At 40.4% G+C, this 22,306-nt stretch overlaps 1 protein-coding gene across 3 annotated transcripts in view; it reads left to right on the forward strand.

Annotated features, from left to right (window-relative positions):
* usp22 (ubiquitin specific peptidase 22) overlaps window positions 1-22,306 on the forward strand; it is a 99,294-nt gene that overhangs the window by 71,741 nt on the left and 5,247 nt on the right. For 2 of the 3 annotated variants that reach the window (XM_055651397.1, XM_055651395.1), the window contains 8 exons: window positions 1,345-1,514; window positions 6,336-6,483; window positions 8,505-8,610; window positions 10,590-10,751; window positions 11,300-11,426; window positions 13,820-13,911; window positions 19,565-19,627; window positions 20,382-20,471. In XM_055651397.1, the coding sequence (XP_055507372.1) occupies window positions 1,345-1,514; window positions 6,336-6,483; window positions 8,505-8,610; window positions 10,590-10,751; window positions 11,300-11,426; window positions 13,820-13,911; window positions 19,565-19,627; window positions 20,382-20,471 (958 nt within the window). The remainder of the gene's footprint in view (window positions 1-1,344; window positions 1,515-6,335; window positions 6,484-8,504; window positions 8,611-10,589; window positions 10,752-11,299; window positions 11,427-13,819; window positions 13,912-19,564; window positions 19,628-20,381; window positions 20,472-22,306) is intronic. The other variant, XM_055651396.1, reaches the window with a different exon arrangement.

Raw genomic sequence — 22,306 nt, forward strand, 5'->3', positions numbered from 1 at the left:
CAACAGCCAAAGTGCCTCTTGATTTGTGATTAAGATATACTCTTCTCCTGATCCATATAATTATTGCTCCAAATCTGTTGGATGGGGAGAAGTGCATAGGTGGAAGAAAAGGAAGATTGGGTAAATGGCAATTATCCTGAATGAAATGAACTGGTGAGCTACGGGCCATTAGAATCTAAGTTTGTGCTGCTTTTGTTTTCCATTTATATATAAATGGATTGGAACTGAAGGAACAGTCTAGACAAAACAAAACTGTAATCAAGTCAAGTCAAGTTTATTTGTCACATACACATATGAGATGTGCAGTGAAATGAAAGTGGCAATGCTCGCGGAACAACAAAACAACCAAACAAATTATAAACACAATCATAACACACATATTATACATAATAATATAATATTTTACATAATAAATAATAGAAGGAAAAACGTTCTGTACAGTTAGTCCCTGGTGAGAAAGGCGTTTACAGTCCGAATTGCCTCTGGGAAGAAACTCCTTCTCAACCTCTCCGTTCTCACTGCATGGCAACGGAGGCGTTTGCCTGACCGTAGCGGCTGGAACAGTCTGTTGCAGGGGTGGAAGAGGTCTCTCATGATTTTGTTTGCTCTGGAGTTGCACCTCCTGTTGTATAGTTCCTGCAGGGGGGTGAGTGAAGTTCCCATAGTGCGTTCGGCCGAACGCACTACTCTCTGCAGAGCCTTCTTGTCCTTGGCAGAGCAATTCCCGAACCAGATGGTAATGTTCCTGGACAAGATGCTTTCCACCGCCGCTGCGTAGAAGCACTGGAGGATCCTCGGAGACACTCTGAATTTCCTCAATTGCCTGAGGTGGTAAAGGCGCTGCCTTGCCTTACTCACCAGTGCTGAGGCGTGTGATGACCATGTCATATCCTCAGAGATGTGGACTCCCAGATATTTAAAACAGTTCACCCTATCCACAGGATCCCCATTTATACTCAATGGAGTGTACGTCCTCGGATGATGTGCCCTCCTAAAGTCCATGATCAGCTCCTTCGTTTTTTTGATGTTCAAGATTAGGGGCAAATTAGGGGCAGTTATTTTCCAAAACATTCATGCTTTAATGGTGTTCTGCAGGAGTGAAAAATTGTACTGCTTTCTGTATGTTTTATGCTTTGATTGAAATTTGAAAATGCATGTTCTTAGATTATATTTTGCTTTGGTAGTATATGGCCGTACACTTATGCCAATTGTAGAAATGTATCAAATAGAACTCATGATTCATTTATACAACTTATAATTATTTGTACTTATAATGATTTTCTTTTGTCCTGGAGAGTTAGAATACCATAAGCTCCATACTGACTCATGTATTCTCTGTTTCAGGTCTCCGAGGCCTCATAAACCTAGGGAACACCTGCTTCATGAATTGCATTGTCCAGGCACTTACCCACACTCCATTACTCCGTGATTTTTTCCTTTCCGACCGACACAAATGTGAAATGCAGAGTCCCAATTGCTGTCTAGTCTGTGAAATGTCTAGGCTATTTCAGGAGGTGAGTGATTATTCGTAGAGTCGGTTGCAACCATTGAACATAATGCAGGATGCTGCTTCTCAAGTCATCACAAACCAATCAGTTTCTGAACAAGAGATTTGGAGAGGAAAATTATTTGCTGCTGAGTTTAACTTGAGGGGATGACGGCGAGGCGAGTGGTGAACATCATTGAATATCGGTTTGTGAATAGTCAAACACTCTATTGATAGGAGCATATAAAGTCAGGATATATAATAAAAAAAGTAGTGGCAAAAGTATGGAAAGGTAAAACCTGAAGGTAGACACAAAATGCTGGAGTAACTCAACGGGTGAGGCAGCATCAATGGAGAGAAGGAATGGGTGATGTTTCGGGTCGAGTCCCTTCTTCAGACTGATGTCAGGGGAGGGGGTGGGACAAAGATAGAATGTAGGCGGAGACAGTAAGACAAGTGGGAGAACTGGGAAGGGGAAGGAGAGAGAAAGCAAGGGCTATCTGAAGTTAGAGAAGCCAATGTTCATACCGCTGGGGTGTAAACTACCCAAGCGAAATATGAGGTGCTGTTCCTCCAATTGCTGATGAGCCTCACTCTGACCATGGAGGAGGCCCAGGATATTAAGGCCAGATTGGGAATGGGAGGGGGAATTGAAGTGCTGGATCACCAGACGATCAGATAGATTAAGACTGACTGAGACCTGGCTTGGCTAGCGGTGAGGGAAGCCCTCTCAGTTAGATCCTTCCTGCACCGTCGGAACCTCACTTCCAGCGCATGCTGCCCCCGGGACGGTTGCGGTGGAGAGGAGACGGTTGCCCACCTCTTTGCAGAGTGTGGGTTTGCAAAAAGAGTCTGGAGAGGTATGCAAGGGTCCCTGGAACGATTTATCCCGAACAGCTCCGTCACAGAGGACTCTGTGATTTACGGACTGTTCCCAGGGATACATTCGGAGACTGACATCGAGTGCTGCTGGAGGGTCATCAACTCGGTGAAAGACGCTCTTTGGTCTGCCCGAGCGTTGCTCACCACCCAGCAGAGCGAGTTGTCCGTCAGGGAATGTTGCCGACTGGCCCACTGCAGACTGCAGGAGTACGTGCTAAGGGACTCGCTGAAGCTTGGTGCAGCCAACGCCAAGGCTCGGTGGGGGAGGGCCACAGTCTAGGGTCCTTCCGCTGATGGACATGGGGGGCACGGTATGGTGGAGACGCCCATCAAATTAAATTAAGGGAAGGTATCCCACGCCAGGGGGGCACATGAGTGGCACGGGTGGGGGACATTTTTGTGGAACTTGGAAGACTTGTGAACGGTGTTGAACGGTCTCTGTGGCCGACGGGGATGTCGGATGGAGTTTTCGCACTGTGTGCACATTGTATATATTTATTACTTGGACAGGGGCCACAGAGTGGCACGGGTGGGGGACTGTTTGGTGAAATTTGACAAATGTAAAAAATTGTACTGGAAAAATTTGTATAGTCTCCAAAAATGTCGGATGAATTTTGTTTGTTTGAATGGTTCAGGAATTGTATATATTTATCAATTGAATAAAGTCTATTTTGAAATAAAAAAGACTGACTGAGCGGAGGTGTTCAGCGAAATGATCACTGAGCCTGCACTTGGTCTCGCCAATGTAAAGAAGTTGACACCTGGAACACCAAATATGGTAGATGAGGTTGGAGGAGGTGCAAGTGAACCTCTGCCTCACCTGGAAAGACTGTTTAGGTCCTTGGATGGAGTCGATGGGGGAGGTAGAGGGGCAGGTCTTGCATGTCCTGTGGGTGCAGGGGAAAGTACCTGGGGAAGGGGTGGTTTGGGTGGGATGGGGCGAGTTGACCAGGGTGCTACGGAGTGAATGGTCTCGGCGGAAAGCAGAAAAAGGTGGCGATGGGAAGATGTGGCCAGTACAGGGATCCCGTTGGAGGTGGCGAAAATGTTGGAGGATTATATGCTGTATATGACGGCTGATTGGGTGGAAGGTGAGGACAAGGGGGACTCTGTCCTTGTTACAAATGGGGAGAGGGGGAGTAAGAGCAGAGCTGCGGGATATTGAGGAGCCCCTAGTGAGAGCCTCATCTATCATGAAAGAGGGGAACCCCCATTTCTTAAGAATGAGGATATCTCCGATGCCCTGGTATGGAACACCTCATCCTGTGCGCAGATGCATCGTAGACTGAGGAATTGGTAGTAGGGGATAGTCTTTACAGGAAGCCGGGTGGAAAGAAGTGTACTCAAGATAGCTATGGGAGTCAGTAGGTTTGTGGTAGATGTCGGTCAAGTCAGAACCTGGTGGATTGGCTCCACTTGAATGAATTGTAATGTTGTACATGGTGAAGAATGAAGATAAATATTGCAGTCTAGCTGTACAGAAAATGATTGCAGGTTGGCCAAAACTGTTGGTAAAATATTGGAGTAAAATTGGTATTCGAAAAAAAAGTAGAATTGGGTAACGTGGTGAGAGAATTTAGCTGTTAAGGATGGGCAACAGTGAGAAATGATCTTGACTCAAAAATAGCCAGGAAGAATCATTTCTGTGGGAATGTGAAACAGAAGGTGAAAGCATTGATAGCAATCCATTGAGTCTCCAGCAGTCTCACTGAATAAAATATCAGATAAGAATAGTGGCTTGTGACCAAGTTAATGCAATAAATATAGGCAATTTAAATCTGAATATAGATGGGTCTAAGCAAATTACCCAATATAGTATTTGAATTACTTTGTGAATTGGATTCAAGGCAGTCAGAATGATGCATTAACACACCCTACCAGGCAACAGGATTTATTTTTTTTGGATTAGATAATGTATAATAAGTTTAAGTTAATTGGTAGTCTCACTGAAAATGACACTGGGCAAGAATGATCAGGGCATAATTTTCAGAGATTGAGAATGATTACTGAGTCTGAAACTAAACCTTAAATAAAGGTAACAATATTTCTATTGAGATTTTTTTTGCTGAACTGGATTGGGAAATTAGAATCTACGGTATAATAATTGAGAGGCAGGAGCAAGCATTAAAAATATTTATATGGACCTTAACTGTTGGAAAATTAAGACAGGATATGCCAAGGGATTCACTGATAGTTCATTAACTAAATTAAATATAGTATTAAATTGGAAATAAAATAATAATTGTAGGGGGATTTTTTGCATGGTAAAGGATAACTAAAGAGTTCATTGAACATGGAAAATGTGAACAAACAAGGTATATATAAGTTTGAAAGAATTTTTAGGTTAAATTGGGAGACGTAGTAAAAGTAAAGATTGTTGCCATAGGTACTGTGAAGGGACATTGTAATGTACCAGAAGGACAGACAGAAACTTGTCTTGTATCTGTGTAAAATAGATTTTACTACATGCATATTAAAATTGCGGGAAATAATGTCATATAGGAGGAGGAAATTTAAGGGATGATTATCGTTAGAAGAAGCTCCAGATAAACATTGAAACTAAAGACTGACAAATTCAGCAGACCTAATGAGCTGCATCTAAGGCAACTTAGGAGTTTAAATTCAGAACTGGCTTTCCCATAGAATCTGTGAGCGGGAGATTACTTGGACGTGAATGTAGATGGGTGATTTGTAAGTTTGATGCCAACACCAAAATTAATGGAATTGCAGAAGGTGAGGGAGGCTTTAAAGGTCATAGCATGATATGGATTAATTGCAGATATGGGTAGAGAAATGGCAGATGGAGTTTAATCTGAGCAAATTTTTGGTGTTGCTCTTGGAGATTAATGGCAAGGCTCTTAACAGCATTGATGCGCAGATGGATCTTGGGATGCAAGTGTCTGAAAATGATAACACATGTAGATGGAGTAGGTTATGCACAAACACCATCAGTTGGAGTATTGAGCATACGAATTAGGAAGTCATTTTGTAGCTTTATAAGACTTTGATTAGGCTTCATTTGAAGTATTGTGCACAGTGGTGGTCGTCCCATTACAGGACAGATATGGACGCTTCGTAGAGAGTGCAGAAGAGTTTACCAGAATGCTGCCTTGAATGCTGCCTTGCCTGTATGGAGCAGTTGGGCAAACTTGGATTGTTTTCTTTGGAGAGTCGGAAGTTGAGGGGAGACTAGATAGAGGTCTATGAAGTTATGAGAGGCATAAACAGAGTAGACAATCGGATTTGGTTCCAAGGGCTCTTTGATCTCACCTCCATCTTTACCTCACACTTTTTAGCTTTTTGCATTGTTTTCTGTAAAAAAAAAAAACAACAAATATTCTACTTAAAATATATCATGCATATTCTCCCTGAATGGTATCTAATTCTAGGCACAGCGATTTTGGGGGAGGGGAGGGGGGGGGGGGGGGGGGGGCACACATGATTTACTTTTACCCTGTGAAATTTAAAGAGGCATTTTGTGTTGCTATATTGTGCTTTGCTCTTTAGAATCCAATATAAAAACCATAAAGGTAATTAGAACATAAAATGATATATGCTTGCTTCCACCAAGCAATGTGAAATGCTTAAGTAGGTTTTCTTTCAGAGCTCTGCTTGTCATCTCCTAAACTTTAAAAATAAAAGTGCTTATTATGTCATTATATTAACACCCGTTTCTGTGAGTATTGTCTCCAGATTTTTGTCAAAATGCAGCCTGTCAATTTAGCAGAGCTTCCTAAGCAAATCTGCAATTGTTGATTGTAGATTACAAACTTTGTTGGTGAGTTTCCAAATATTTTGGTAAATATTCCTGTTTTGCCTGGGTGCAGTTGACAACGTACAATGAATGAAAAGTAATTCACCTGTTGGATCCTCTTGTGCTAATTCGTCAAATTGTGTCAGATCAGATAACTACGTTTAACATAGAGAAATGTGCTTCCATGTTTTCACTTGTTTTTCTTCATTACAGTTCTACTCTGGATATCGATCTCCACATATTCCATATAGGTTACTGCATTTGGTGTGGACACATGCACGGCATTTAGCAGGGTACGAACAGCAGGATGCACATGAGTTTTTGATCGCTGCACTAGATGTTCTACATAGGCACTGCAAAGGTATGTATTAAAGGGAGAAAAACAAGCATTAATTCATAGCACAATTTTTCCTCATAGCTGCAAGTTTTCTCATCAACAGCAGAGGTCATTGGCAGCATTGTGCAGCACTGTCAATGAAATGGTATTGTGCCAAGTGTGCTATTTTTAAACAGACGTTCAAAATTGATGTTTTCTAGGCGACTGTGTGGAGTTTTATCAAGCCAAAGCCTGTATTATGATTGTGGGTGGAAGTATAGGTTGAGCCTTGGTGGTTTCAGATTCCTATTTTGCTTTCTGTATGGCACCACTTCATGGAACAGGATGGAAAAATACTTTTTCCCAATCCAAATTTAAATTGTCCTTTTTTTTCACAATTGCCATTTAACATGCGAGCGTAAACCGGAGGACCTGGGGTTAAATAAAAATTCCACACACAGTACGCAAGGCAAGGATTGAATCTGGATCTGTGCAGTTATGAAACCACAGTAATAACCACTGCACCACTATAACCACTCTTTGGTTATCAGCTTTACTCATCAGGCTCTCCTTCCTATACTGTTAAGGAGGCTGTAACAGGATCAACCAATCAACTGGTTGACACAAAATGTCAAAGTTATAGCAAGTCCTGTTGCTTTGTTCTTAAACGTGGGGCAAGGTTGAAAAAAACCCGTTGAAAATAGACTTCTGGGAGTTAAGCAATTTTGGGCATCTTAAGAAATTTTAATGTAAAGCACCTCCCCACCCCCAAGTATCTGCACAAATTGTCTGTAACAAAGTGCATCACTTTCTATTTACACCAGAGCAGCTAAGATTTATTAACCTAATTTTGGTTAAAATTCTGCTAGTTAACCAGTCAATGATGATCTGACCTCAAATATAATGTCCTGGTTCTTCTGGGATTATTTGGGGATCATTCCAGGCTCCTGCTGCTGATCACTCGTTTGCTGCAAATTGATGCAGTAGGAAGTTTGTTCAGACTTCATACTTCCAAATAAGACTACAGCTACCACTTCAAACCATGGGGGTTGTCAGAGTGGTCATGATCACTCGTTAGCTTGGTGGATTTCCCCAAATATAGGCATTCAAATTCACTCGTGTTCGTGCCTTCGGATTGAACTGTTTGTTCGTACTGAAATAAAAACTTTAATCACTTTTCTTCAGTAACTTATCCAGGTTCCATTATTTCTGCAGTTCCATTCATTCTGCAGCCAAACTCCACTTTAGGTAGAAGAGTGTTGCTTGAATTATTATGCTCCCTAAAAGCCCTGTCCCACGGTACGAGTTCATTCCAAGAGCTCTCCCGAGTTTAAAAAAAAAATCAAACTCGTGGTAAGCACGGAGAATGAACGTAGCGGGTATGTCGGAGCTCGGGGACGTCTCTTAGCGGCTCGTAACGCGAACGGCAGGTACTCGGGGAGACTCGCTAACGGGAAGACTCGTGAAGATTTTACATGTTGAAAAATGTCCACGAGAGCCCCGAGTACCGACGAGTGGCTATTACCGTAAATCTCCGAGTTCGAATCAAGGCAAACTCGGGAGAGCTCTTGGAATGAACACGTTCCGTGGGACAGGGCTTTAAGAGTTGTTTGCAACAATCTAACCTACATGAGAACAAGTAACACATCATTGAGGAAGGGGGTGGTGAAACCATCAATGTTAGTTTCATTAATTTCATTTTGCAACATCACAATGCTATCCTGTAAATCTTACAATTGAAGTGCTTGTTCTTTATAACTTTAACAAAGAGTATTTATGTCATTTGATGCCAAAAAAGCGTAATTTCCAGACTCTTATTTAAATACATTGCATTTTGAAAAAAATCTGACTATTTTTCGTGTTAGCTTATTTAACTTTAAGCAAGCATTTAACATTGATTTTTAGCCATGCTGATCCAGACAGAGGAGTCAGTAAATGTCAGCTATGCTTTTGCAAATGCTGAGAACATTAATGAATGATATTGCAGTTTTATTTCTGCTTTTTACTGTTAAATCATTTCAATTCCCTGAGTTTTTCGAAATGGATTTTATCACTTTTTATTGTAGGTGATGATAACGGGAAGAAAGCCAGCAATCCAAACCACTGTAACTGCATAATTGACCAAATCTTCACTGGAGGACTGCAGTCTGATGTCACTTGCCAAGTCTGCCAGTAAGAGAATAGATTTTTGTTGTAGATTTTAACTGAAGCCATGTTAAGCCATCTAGATCTGGTCACAGTGCCCTCCATAATGTTTGGGACAACGACCCATCATTTATTTATTTGCCTCTGTACTCCACAAATTTGAGATTTGTAATTGGAAAAAAATCACGTGTGGTTAAAGTGCACATTGTCAGATTTTAATAAAGGCCATTTTTATTCATTTTGGTTTCACCATGTAGAAATTACAGCAGTGTTTATGCACAGTCGACCCCCACCCCCCCCCCATTCCACCGGCCAATGAGTTTTGAGGCATTTGTTTGAACTTGAGCAGATAGGATGTGTCTATACTCTTCAGAATTTATTATGCTACTACCATCAGCAGTTGTATCATCAATAAAGATAAGTGAGCCAGTACCTTCAGGAGCCATACATGCCCAGGCCATAACACCCCCACCACTGTGTTTCACAGATGAGGTGGTATGCGTTAGATCTTGGACAGTTTCTTCTCTCCTCCATACTTTGCTCTTGCTATCACTCTGATGTAAGTTAATCTTCATCTCACCTGTCCACATTACCTTTTTCCAGAACTGCAGTTGCTCTTTTAAGTACTTCTTGGCAAACTGTAACCTGGCCATCCTATTTTTGTGGCTAACGAGTAGTTTGCATCTTGCAGTGTAGCCTCTGTATTTCTGTTCATGAAGTCTTCTGCGGACAGTGGTCATCGACAATTTCACACCTGACTCCTGAAGGGTGTCTCTTGATGGGTCTTTGTCCCAAACATAATGGAGGGCACTGTATATTCACATCTTTGGTTATAACTGGAGAACGTGTATTTCTATCCTTGACTTAGAAACAAAGTACTAGTTTTTAGCATCTTTCTTGAGTGTTTTCTCAAAAATAATATTCAGGAACACAGCCATCTCGTCGCTTCATTGATTTCTGTTTGGTTCATCATTTTGTAATGCTGAACGTCTCTTAAAATAAGTTGCCAACTGTAACTCCAATCTTTTGCTGTTCCAAGTACACCAGTATGCAAACTCTGTAGCCAAGTATGCTTTGCTCGTCTTAATTCAAGGTAGCTAATTCATAACATTTTTTAAAAATAATGTAGTGGGATCTTAGTGCTATTCATGCTGCTTAATAGAAATGATTGGATAATTAGAATTTTGATGAAAACCACACTTTTGAATTATGTAGGAAAGAACTGTAGATGCTGGTTTACACCGAAGATAGGCACAAAATGCTGGAGTAGCTCAGTGAGACGGGTATCTCTGGAGAGAAGGAATGGGTGAAGTTTCAGGACGAGACCCTTCTTCGGATGGGTTTCGGAAGAAGGATCTCGACCTGAAACATCGCCCATTCCTTCTCTCCAGAGTTGCTGCCTGTCCTGCTTAGTTACTCCACCATTTTGTGTCTACTTGAATTATTGTTAAATATCAAATTGCTTAATTCATAGCAGACCTGATATGGTTCTCAGACTTTTTCTTGTACCATTTACCACCTAATGTGACTTGAATAACTCAACCTTTGGTTGAGTTAATTTGCTAATTTTTCAACAGGTAATTGCAGCTGAAACATAAAATGATTAAACCCAGTTATTCTGATAATTAATATATAAATCGACAATAAAGGGCTAATTTAAAACCACTGTAAGCTGAAGAAATTCTGCAGGGTGGACTTCAAAAAAATGCTTTCCATTTGTTCTAGAAATGCCAAAGCTGAAGAAATTCTGCAGGGTGGACTTCAAAAAAAGGCTTTCCATTTGTTCTAGAAATGCTGAGGCACGTTGGCCAGATCGTCTCAATTATAGACTGTTGGGTTATTAGATACTGTTGAGATTTAGGATACTATTAACATTCAGTTGTGGGCATCTGAGGTTTGAAACATAATAACATAACTCCTGAATGGCAAAAGGTTGTGTGACGAAATCAGGTTCTTCTGGCACTATGCACTGCTATGACCTTGTCATAATCTCTTTTTTATTTCAGTGGTGTCTCCACTACGATAGATCCATTCTGGGATATTAGCCTCGACTTGCCCGGGTCTTCCACGCCATTCTGGCCCTTAAGCCCTGGCTCTGATGGGAATGTTGTGAATGGAGAAAGCCATATGTCCTCCGGTACCACCACACTCACAGACTGTCTACGAAGGTAACTTCTGTAAATGGTTCTCACTCAGCATTGCAGTTCTAGCAACTCATGATTTTTGTTGTTTATTATAAACCATGTTATGAAGCATTTGGTGCAGAGATTTATTCTAGATAACGGCTAAATAAGGGTTGTGGAAGCATGGTATGATAATCTACTGATTTATGGGGCTTAACTCACAATCCAGCGATTGAGTTCAATCATCACCGTGGCAAGTTATGAAAATGAATTCAGTAAATGGGCATCTTGGTTGACATGGGCAAGTTAGGCCAAAGGATCTGTTTCCGAGCTGTATGGCTGAGATGGTTGGAACATGAGCTGGCTAGAAAGAATACCGTTAAAATTGCGTTCAGAAAAACAGCAGTTATCGAGATAGAGAACTTCCACCATAACTGGATGTGGTCTACGATACTTCAAGCCTGCTTACTGATTAACTCAAGGATCATGTGACAATTATGGATGGACAATAAATCCTGCCGAAGCAGTTTTGCCCATACCCAAGATCACATGTTTTTTTTTTAAATCGTTTCTTTTACTAATTCTATCCCCAGGTTTACAAGACCTGAGCATCTCGGAAGCAGTGCCAAAATAAAATGTAGTGGTTGCCATAGTTACCAAGAATCAACAAAACAGCTTACAATGAAGAAACTTCCCATAGTGGCCTGTTTTCATCTCAAAGTAAGTTGCAACCTGAAATAACTTAAATTCTTGTCTGTTGATGTTGAACTCCATTACTAATAGGAGAAGAAGCAAAATAATTCACTTGTATATGCTCTGAAAGAGATTTATTTTACTCTACAAAGTCCTCCGTTAAGTTGATCATGCAATAAGTGCAGCAAAAAAATGAGATCGTTACCGAGTCCATGTTTGCCGAAAAAAGCTCAAATCCTGATCATTTAAGGTTATCTTTTTCAATAGGAACAAGCAGCTGAAAATTTAAAAATAGGTGCAAAATGCTGGAGTAACTCACCGAGTCAGGCAGGATCTCTGGAGAAAAGGGATAGGTGATGTTTCAAGTAGAAAATAATTTAATAAAAACTGAAAAATTCAGCTGAAAATTAACATGTGCAATGAAAGTTCTGTATGTTGCAATGCGAAGAGCCAACAGCGAATTTTGACTTGAGTGACAAGCTCAATTTTTAAAATCTTTTTACAGTTTGAGATTTGTAATAGAAAAAAATCACGTCGTTAACGTGCACATTGGCCGATTTTATTAAAGGGCATTTTTATACATTTTGGTTTCACCATGTAGAAATTATAGCTGCGTTTATACATAGTCCCCATCATTTCAGGGCACCATAATGTTTGGGACACTTGGCTTCACGGGTGTTTGTAATTGCTCAGGTGTGTTTAATAGCCTCCTTAATACAGGTATAAGAGAGCTCTCTGCACCTAGTCTTTCCTCCAGTCTTCCCATCGCCTTTTGAAAAATTTATTGCTGTTTATCAACACGAGGCCCAAAATTGTGCCAATGAAAGTCAAAGAAACCGTTATGAGACTGAGAAACAATAATAAAACTGTTAGAGACATCAGCCAAACCAAAATCAACTGTTTGGAACATCATTATGAAGAAAGAGAGCATTGGTGAGCTTACTAATCGCAAAGGGAATGGCAGACCAAGGAAGACCTCCACGGCTGATGACAGAAGAATTCTCTCTATAATAAAGAAAAATCCCCAAACACTCGTCCGACAGATCAGAAACGCTCTTCAGGTGTGGATTTGTCAATGACCATGTCTGTAGAAGACTTCATGAACAGAAATACAGAGGCTACACTGCATGATGCAAACCACAGGTTAGCCGTAAAAATAGGATGGCCAGGTTACAGTTTGCCAAGGAGTACTTAAAAGAGCAACCACAGTTCTGGAAAAAAGGTCTTGTAATACGAAGATTAACTTGCATCAGAGTGATAGCAAGAGCAAAGTATGGAGGAGAGAAGGAACTGCCCAAGATCTAAAGCATTCCATCTCATCTGTGAAACAGTGGTGGGGATGTTATGGCCTGGGCATGTATGGCTGCTGAAGGTACTGGATCACTTATCTTCATTGATGATACAACTGTTGATGGTAGTAGCATAATGAATTCTAAATGGAAATAGACACATCCTATCTGCTCGTTCAAACAAATGCCTCAAAACTCATTTGCCGGCGATTCATTCTACAGCAAGACAATGATCCTAAACATACTGCTAAAGCAACAAAAGAGTTTTTCAAAGCTAAAAATTGGTAAATTTTTGAGTACTTACTACCTACTTACTTACTTACTGCCTATTATGCCCCCTGGCATGTAGGGGAGCAACAAAGACCCTCCACTCTTGTCTGTTCTGGGCAGAACATCACCAGAGACGACACCCAGCAACCGGTGATGTCCATGTATCACAGACTTGAAGCAGTCATTGTATGCAAAGCATATGCAACAAAATACTAAACATGACTACTTTAATTTACATTAAAATTAATGTGTCCCAAACATTATGGTGCCCTCAAATGGGGGGGGGGGGGAGACTATATATAAACACAGCTGTAATTTCTACATGGTGAAACCAAAATGTATAAAAATGGCCTTTATTAAAATCTGACAATGTGCACTTTAACCACATGTGATCCTCTATTACAAATCTCAAATTGTGGAGTACTGAGCAAATAAATAAATGATGGGTCTTTGGCCCAAACATTATGGAGGTTACTGTAGATGCTGTGGTTCCGATGTTTTACACAATGCTGCAGGCTATGCAAAGATTACTCATGATTGTGTAACTTTCCTCTTCATCTGCACTTGCCAGATATGAATGAGTACAGATCTGAGCTCTATGCACTTGCTATACTTATTGCAGATGCCAACCGTGTTTCAATAATGCTACTGTAGAGGCTGCCTGACCGGTTGAGCCTTTCCAGTATTATTGGAAAAAAAACGTTGTTTCAATAATACTTTTGCCACCATTAGAATCGGTACATGCAATGTTTAGCATAATTTTCATTGAACTAACACTAAGATGAAGATAATTTAGTTGAGGTTATTTGAATTTTGATTCTGCTGGTAATAAACAAATTTGCTCTTGTTCCACTCCTGTAGCGGTTTGAACACTCGGCCAAGTTACGGCGAAAGATCACTACATACGTCTCTTTTCCACTGGAGCTGGACATGACTCCGTTCATGGCTTCTAGGTACTTTCAGAACTTCATATCTAAAGCATTGCAACGCTTGACAAGAAAAAATTAAAATAAGCAGGCATTTTTATGTGATCTTTTGACTTGCAAAGTACTTCACAGCCAACGGAACTTTATTGTTAAATTATATAACTGTCCTACAAAATATAGTAAGATAACTGGTGATTGTTGGGTAAAGTACACTGTTATGGTCTGGAGGAAAATGGATCTACCTGAAAAGATCAGACCGAGCCTTGCTTTAAACATTTGTCTAAAAGTTAACTGCTGAGACATTGTAGCACATTGTCAATGTGGCAATGAAGTGTCATTTTTAGTGAGGGATAAAATACTGTGTCAGTGAGTTCATTGAAGACGTACTGATTAGGTGACCGAAGATTGGCATTTAAAAATCTGAAAATGTAGGAAGAAATGAAGATTTCCCTCATGGGTTGTGCAATATGATGGAAAGTGTTATGTTTCACTGCAGTTAAAAATTGGAGTGAAGTGTTCATATTATCTATAAATATGCATATTAGTAGCAGGAATAAAACCACCTGGTCCTTCATTTAATAAGATCATGGCTGACATGATTGCAGTACCAATTACTCAGTACCACGATGTACTGTAATGTTTCAACTCCCACACTTGCTATCTACCTCTGCCATAAAAAATATTCAAAGACCCACCGAGGAACTGGTTCAAAGACTTAATAACCTTCAGAAAATTGTCAGCTCGTCTTGGTCTTTAATAGACAATCCATTATTATTAAATAGCGACACCTGTCAAAGATCCTGTCAAAGCACCTCAGAATCTTAAATCTCCACTCGCCCATAAACTCCAGCAGGTACAAATAGAGCATGTTCAATGTTTCCTTGAAAGATCATTTTCCCATTCCAGATATTAGTAAACCTCCGAACTGCTTCCAACATGTTAACATATTTCCTTAAGGAGATCTATACTGTGCACAATGCTCAAGATGAGATCCCACTTATACCCTATATAACTGAAGCATAATCTCACTATATTTGCAATCCAATTTCCATAGGAGTTACAATAATTCCCTGTTTCTGTGCACTCGGACACCCAAATCCCTCTACTTCTTAGAACTCCATAATGTCTCACCATTCCCCATTTAATTTTACCTGCCACAATGGACAATTTTACATTAATCCACCTTGTACTCCATTTGCTGATCTTAAATGAAACTTCACCTGCCCATGTTGTCCTGAGATGCTGCCAGAGCCGCTGAGCTACTCCAGCACTCTTTCCCTTCGGGCACCATTACTTCCCGTAGAGAGAGAGACAAAATGTTGGAGCAACTCAGCGGGTCAAGCAGCATCTCTGAAGAAGTGGAATAGGTTTCGCTTTAGGTCAAAATCCTATTTCAGACTGCTTGCCCAATGCCAGGATTCAGGACATTTCCCTTGTTTCTGTAGAGGAACTTGCATTGGGAGGGGAAGGATCTGACTTTGTGGTACATGTAGATGGTACATGCCAACAATATAGGCAAGATTCAGGTTTCTCAATAATGTGAGGAGATGGTTTCTAAATGAAGAAACGGAACTGCAAAGAAAATAATCTCCTCATTGCTACCTGATTCCAAGCAAATTGGCAAAGGACAAATGTGATCATATCAATTAATATCTGGCTGGTGTGGGCAAAGTGGTTTCTAGTTCTTGGGGCACAGACACCATTTAAGGGGAAAGTGGAGCTGTATCCTTGGGAAGGTTTAAATCAGATCTATGCTGAGACAAATGTGCTGGCAAGCCAAGTAATAGGAAGGCAATGAGGAATTTAATGTAACGAGTGGAGGCAGGAAATCAAAGTTACAAAACTGCAAATCAAATAGTGTAGAGATAAATCTAGAGAGAAAAATATTAATGTGGTAAATGATAAACAGTGAAAGGACCAACGGTATGTCTAAGAGTAAATCAGTAAGAAAGGATGGTTTAAAAAATAAGGGCAAACAAACTAAAGAGATTGTTCTTAAAACACCACATTTCAAAACAGTGGAATTGGAAAAACATAACCTACTGTCATTCGAGAGACAAAGGTTGGTATTCATGATTACATAGATTGGGACCTGAATGCTGAAGGTTACTTAATATTTTGAAAGTTGGGGAGCTTGGGGAATAGTGGAGGAATGGCTCATTAGTGCAATAGAAGGGGATGAGTCGAGTTCAGGAAACCAGGATGTAGCAGCAGTTTGGGTACACTTGAGAAATAAATAAGCCAATTAGCCACCTTGGAACCTGGGTACAGGCTATGTAAAAGTAACCAGATGGTAGGGCAGAGCATAAAGGAAGAAGTAAATTGAGGCTGCTCGGAAGGATATAACACTAATGGGAGATTTTAATATAAATTGGAAAAGGCAGATGTAAAAAGAGAGTCCACGTGGGAAGCTCAAGAGTTTTTAAGAGCAACACATTTTGAGAGCCAACCAAAGAACAAACTCATCTAAACTATTCTAGATATATAAGGATGGCATTTCCTTAACTTTTTAAGATTTATATAAATGACTGGGATGATGGCACAAAATGTATTTTTGCTAAATTTGCTGATGACACATAGATAGGAAAGAAAGTAAGAGAAAATTGGGAGGCAATATCAGGATATAAATAGGATAAGTGAGTGGGAGAAGATCAGCAAATGGAATATAACGTGGGTTAATGTAAAATTGTCCATTTTGGCAGGAAATGTAAACCAGCATCTGCTGTTCCTAGTTTCTACAAGCAATGCTGCCTTCGGGACTTGCTCTTTGTTGCAAAGATAGTGACACGCATCCCCACCATCACCATGGCTATATTATGGCCTGATCAAAACATTATTTTCCCACCCACTGAAAGGCTTTCTGTATCATGGGCAGTGACATTATTTTCTCTCTAGTCCCTAATCTCATTCAAATGAGCTGAAAGAACCTCAAAACACTGGACAATTGCAAAGATTAAGGCTCCTTCGCTGCTTCCGTCTTGGTTCCCTTGTTTGCTTTGCCTACCTTTCTTCTTTGTGGTGTGTTACTGCCACCTGGGTACAAAATATCCAGGCAATTTCCCGCTCTCCATATGTGTTGCAATGTCCACACCTCAGCCTCCAGCTCTGACTGAACGGCAGCTCTGACTGCCGAACAGCAAATATGAGGAAGAATGGCAAGTACTTGGATGGGGAAAGGAGAAGAAAATACGTGGAGAACTGAGGGGAAAATGTTCTTTTTTGCATCTCCGAAGTGGAAGGTGCTTGCTTAAAGAAACTATTGACGCCAGGAGATGAAACATTTTCTGAGCTCTGCCAAGTATCTCCAAAAAACTCTTCTGATAGATGCAGTGCATTTCTGGATTTAGACTGCAATAACAAGGATGAAGACATAGAAACCTAGAACATAGGTGCAGGAGGAGGCCATTCGGCACTTCGAGCCAGCACCGCCATTCATTGTGATCGTGGCTGATCGGCCCCAATCAATAACCCGTGCCTGCCTTCTCCCCATACCCCTTGATTCCACTAGCCCCAAGCGCTCTTTCTATCTCTCTTAAATCCATCCAGTGATTTGGCCTCCACTGCCCTCTGTGGCAGGGAATTCCACAAATTCACAACCCTCTGGGTGAAAAAGTTTTTTCTCACCTCAGTCTTAAATGGCCTCCCCTTTATTCTTAGACTGTGGCCCCTGGTTCTGGACTCGCCCAACATTGGGAACATTTTTCCTGCATCTAGCTTGTCCAGTCCCTTTAGTATTGTGTATGTTTCTATAAAATGCCCCCTCGTCCTTCTAAACTCCAGTGAATACAAGCCTAGTCTTTTCAATCTTACCTCATATGACAGTCCCGCCATCCCAGGGATCAATCTTGTGAACCTACGCTGCACTGCCACAATCACAAGGATGTCCTTCCTCAAATTAGGAGACCAATACAGTACACAATACTCCAGATGTGGTCTTACCAGAGCCCTATACAACTGCAGAAGAACCTCTTTACTCCTATACTGAAATCCTCTTGTTATGAAGGCCAACATTCCATTAGCTTTCTTCACTGCCTGCTGTACCTGCACGCCAACTTTCAGTGATCGGTGTACAAGGACACCCAGGTCTTGTTGCACCTCTACCTTACCTAACCCAACCCCATAGAGATAATAATCTGCCCCCTTGTTTTTGCCGCCAAAGTGGATAGATAACCTCACATTTATCTATATTATACTGCATCTGTCATGCATCTGCCCACTCACTCAACCTGTCCAGGTCACCCTGCAACCTCCTAACATCCTCTTCACAGTTCACACTGCCACCCAGCTTTGTGTCATCCGCAAACTTGCTAGTGCTGCTCCTAATTCCCTCTTCCAAATGATTAATATACATGGTAACCAGTTGCGGCCCCAACACCGAGCCTTGCAGCACTCCACTCGCCACTGCCTGCCATTCTGAAAAGGACCCGCTCACTCCGACTCTTTGCTTCCTGTCTGTCAACCAATTTTCTATCCATGTCAACACCCTACCCCCAATACCATGTGCTTTAATTTTAGTCACCAGTCTCCCATGCGGGACCTTAACAAAGGCTTTCTGAAAGTCTAGATACACTACATGCACTGGCTCCCTTCATCCATTTTACTTGTCACATCCTCAAATTCCAGAAGATTAGTCAAGCATGATTTTCCTTTCATAAATCCATGTTAGCTTGGACTAATCCTTTTACTGCTATCCAAATGCCCCATTATTACCTCTTTAATAATTGACTCCAGCATCTTTCCCACCACCGAAGTCAAGCTAACTGGTCTGTAATTCCCTGTTTTCTCTCTCACTCCTTTCTTGAAAAGTGGGATAACATTAGCTATCCTCCAATCCACAGGAACTGATCATGAATCTATTGAACATTGGAAAATAATCACCAATGCGTCCACTATTTCTAGAGCCACCTCCCTGAGGATCCTGGGATGCAAACCATCCGGCCCAGGGGATTTATCATCCTTCAGTCCCATTAGCCTACCCAATACTATTTCTCACCTAATGAAAATTTATTTCAGTTCCTCTTCCCCTTCGATCCGCTGTCCTCCAGTACATCTGGGAGATTGTTTGTGTCTTCCTTAGTGAAGACAGATCAGAAGTACCCGTTCAACTCTTCTGCCATTTCCTTGTTACCCATAATAATTTCACCCGTGTCTGCCTTCAAGGGACCCACATTTGACTTTGCTACTCTTTTTCCCTTAACATATCTAAAGATGATATCCTAGTTGGGATAGTGTAAGGGAACAAAAGTCTTAAATTTCCTGTGTTACAAGATTATAAACACTGCTTATCGGAGTTTGACATGGATTATTAAACCAAAGCAAGCTGTTGGCACTTTAGTTCTGTTGATGGTTGTCCAGAAGACAAAGTTCTCTTTGGCTTGCTGCAGTCTGTAGCAGTGAAGCCGTGGAATTTCCAAGCAATGATTTCAGTAGGTAATTGTTATGGGAAGCACTTTGGGGTTGTCAGCAAATCTTGTATAGCCTTGCTTGTTGCATCATGTGGCACTGCCAACAATTGCAAATTATCCCAAAAAGTGTTGCTTTCTCATTAAAAATATACTTTGTCCTTAAGGAGCTGCATTGCAAGTTTTTATTTTGGTGTTCATGTGAGTACATAAATAGACACATTGGTTATTATAAATATGTTATGCCTTTTATTTGTAAGCTTTTCTCTTTTTTTTAGTAAAGAGAGCAGGATGAATGGACAGTACCAGCAGCCTGTGGATAGTCTAAGCAATGACAATAAGTAAGTTTAAGTTTGTATTTGCAAAATGCAAAAAATTGTTCTCAGTAATTTATAGAATGTTGCTTGGACAGTATGCTGTATGTACATAATGGAAGTCAATGACACAGCAATGGTTTTAAAGTTGCCTGCATTTTTCAGTGCAGGCAACCATTAGATCCGTAAGAGCACCCAATTTATTGGTCGAAATTGGCTGCTTTGTTTAATAACTGTGTAGTAGAGGGATGCTTTGTGGCTCTTTCCAACCCACTCGAGGTGGGGGTGGTGGGGGGGAGGGCGGTTGTGGGCAGGGCTGTGGCAGAGTCTAATTCAATATTTGACAATGTTGAAAGCCTATTTTAGAGTTTGTTAAGTGGTTGTTGTTTTTGAGGACTTATTTTTTAATTATATTGTCACCTTTTGATAACCTAATCTGATCATGAGTTAACTCTAGTTGAGACAAAATGTAACTGTTCCATTCACTGACACTTGTTGTTTGGTGTTCAGTTTCCTACAGTTATTTGCTATCTAGTATTTATAAATTGTAGTTTAATAAATCACTGCCCATTATAAACACAATACACACCAAATTCATCAATTCCCTTTCGTATACAATCATATGAAAAGTAACCATGTGTAGCTGTAAAGCCAAGGTCAGTTCTCAGAATTTGATCTGGAGGTACCATTGATGTACGAGGCTTGCTGAGTACGTTGCAATAATCTGTGTAGTTGTGGGAAGGAGAGGCCTGTTCTTAGTGAGTGCACTTATTCATTCCAGAGTCCTATGTGAACAGCACAGGCTGAGAGAGGTGCAACTTGTGTGTATGTGTGGGCATGACATCATAACTGGCAAGCAACCCAATCACAAGTGAGTCTTTTCGTTATCCGAACGTGTTCAATAAAAAATAGTGTCTCACTCGTCAGTGTATTGTGGGGTTCCTTTAAAGAGAATATCTCACTCCAACAGCCATTCAAACTGTAATACATTTCTGAATCATTGCAGGCAAGTGTATATTTCATAAGAATGTGAGTTAGAATTCCATTCAAGATGGTAGGGGACAAACCTATCAAAGCAAAGAATAGAATTGGAAGACTGGTCCAATCAAATATATGTTAAATCTACTCAATTTATTTGAAGGAAATGATTAATCACAATTCAAATTTTATCACAAGCTAATCAAACGAAATCCATTGGATATCAACATGGAGTTAACATTTATTGTCTGCACTTCATGAAAGAAACTTTGTTATCCTAAAGTTCTGTGCAGGATTAAACATTGGTCTTTTTCCATAATCTTAAATTACATTATTGGCCATATATGTAGATTTACTTGAAGCACCATGGATTGAAATATTTTGTTCTATATTTGTCTACAGTTCATTTTTGCATATGGTTTGTTCTTTGAATGTTCTTTAAAATAGTTTGTATCTCTTAAACCATTTGGTTTGATTACCTAAATTCTACACCTTCCTTTGCCTGACTTGGAAAATAGTGCCTTGAGAACAAAATCTACAAGATCAGGCATTATTCATGTTCTTGCTCTGAATACCACAGATACAATAGTATTCGGTTATCATGACTTTCCCACCCATACCATTTTCAATACCCTGTGTTAAGTGCTATGTTTCTTTCTCCATCTTCCTTGGGAGGAAAAATACTCAAGCTGCATTTTCTATCTCTGTTCAATTTCCTCTCAACTCTTTTTTAATAGAGCGCCAATTGAACCCAAATGAGCTCTCTCCTTTGGAATTTAGAATTTTTTTCTCCACTGGATTCCACGCCTTTTTCTTGCAATTTTAACGGTGCTTGTTGTTACTGAATATTGTACTGGAGCCTTCTAGTGCTTTGCTCATTTGTCTGGCAATAGTTTACTTGTTCTAATTGATTTATACAAGTCTTTATTGTTAAAGATTGGGATTGACTTCACTATAAAGAAGTCCTTGTTGCTCTCTCTTGAACCTCACTAATATTTGTATTGCTTTGCAGATCAGAATACTGAAATTACACAAAATATTCCAGCATGATCTTAAGTGATATATCTATGTTAAAACCATTTCTAATTGGCTCCCCAAGCTTTTGTTGATGGCCCCTTCAATGACTGGCATCTGCCAAAAAAACTTTTTACCCATGCTATTGATCTTCATGTATGTGCTTTGTGTCAATATATAATCCATTTCAAGCAGGTTTTTTTCACTTGATGTCTTCATTGTATGGCTTTGCAAAGCTTTTCACGTAATTTACTAGCATTTAACTTGGAAAAAAGTAAGCAGTGGGGTCCAACACAGATTCCGATTGCAACTCAAACAGAACCTTCCCTATTATCATCATCTGTTTTCTGTAGTTAGGTCTGCTTCAAATTGAAGGAGAAAATGTGACATTAATCATGAAATAATTTCATTCAAAAGTACTCCTTCAGCACCCTTGTACTTTGAAGAACCGGATGTATCATATCTGCTAGACAGTCTTTAAGTGGCAACTAAAGCAGAGGATTCTTGGATGCAATTAAATTGTATGCCCATGTGTACAGTGAACATTGGTCACCTCTTGTAATGGGGAAAACATTTACAAAGGGTCACCTCTCCTGCCCTTTTGTGCACCTGCAGTGATGCTGCCCTTTGGGGCAATCCCTATACTTGAGCACAATCATCTATTGTCTTGCATTTCTTTTGAGAATGCAGCTACAAAGGAACATGTGGTCGCTG

The sequence above is a fragment of the Leucoraja erinacea genome, chromosome 20 (assembly GCF_028641065.1).
Source record: "Leucoraja erinacea ecotype New England chromosome 20, Leri_hhj_1, whole genome shotgun sequence".
NCBI classification, from domain to species: Eukaryota; Metazoa; Chordata; class Chondrichthyes; order Rajiformes; family Rajidae; genus Leucoraja; species Leucoraja erinaceus.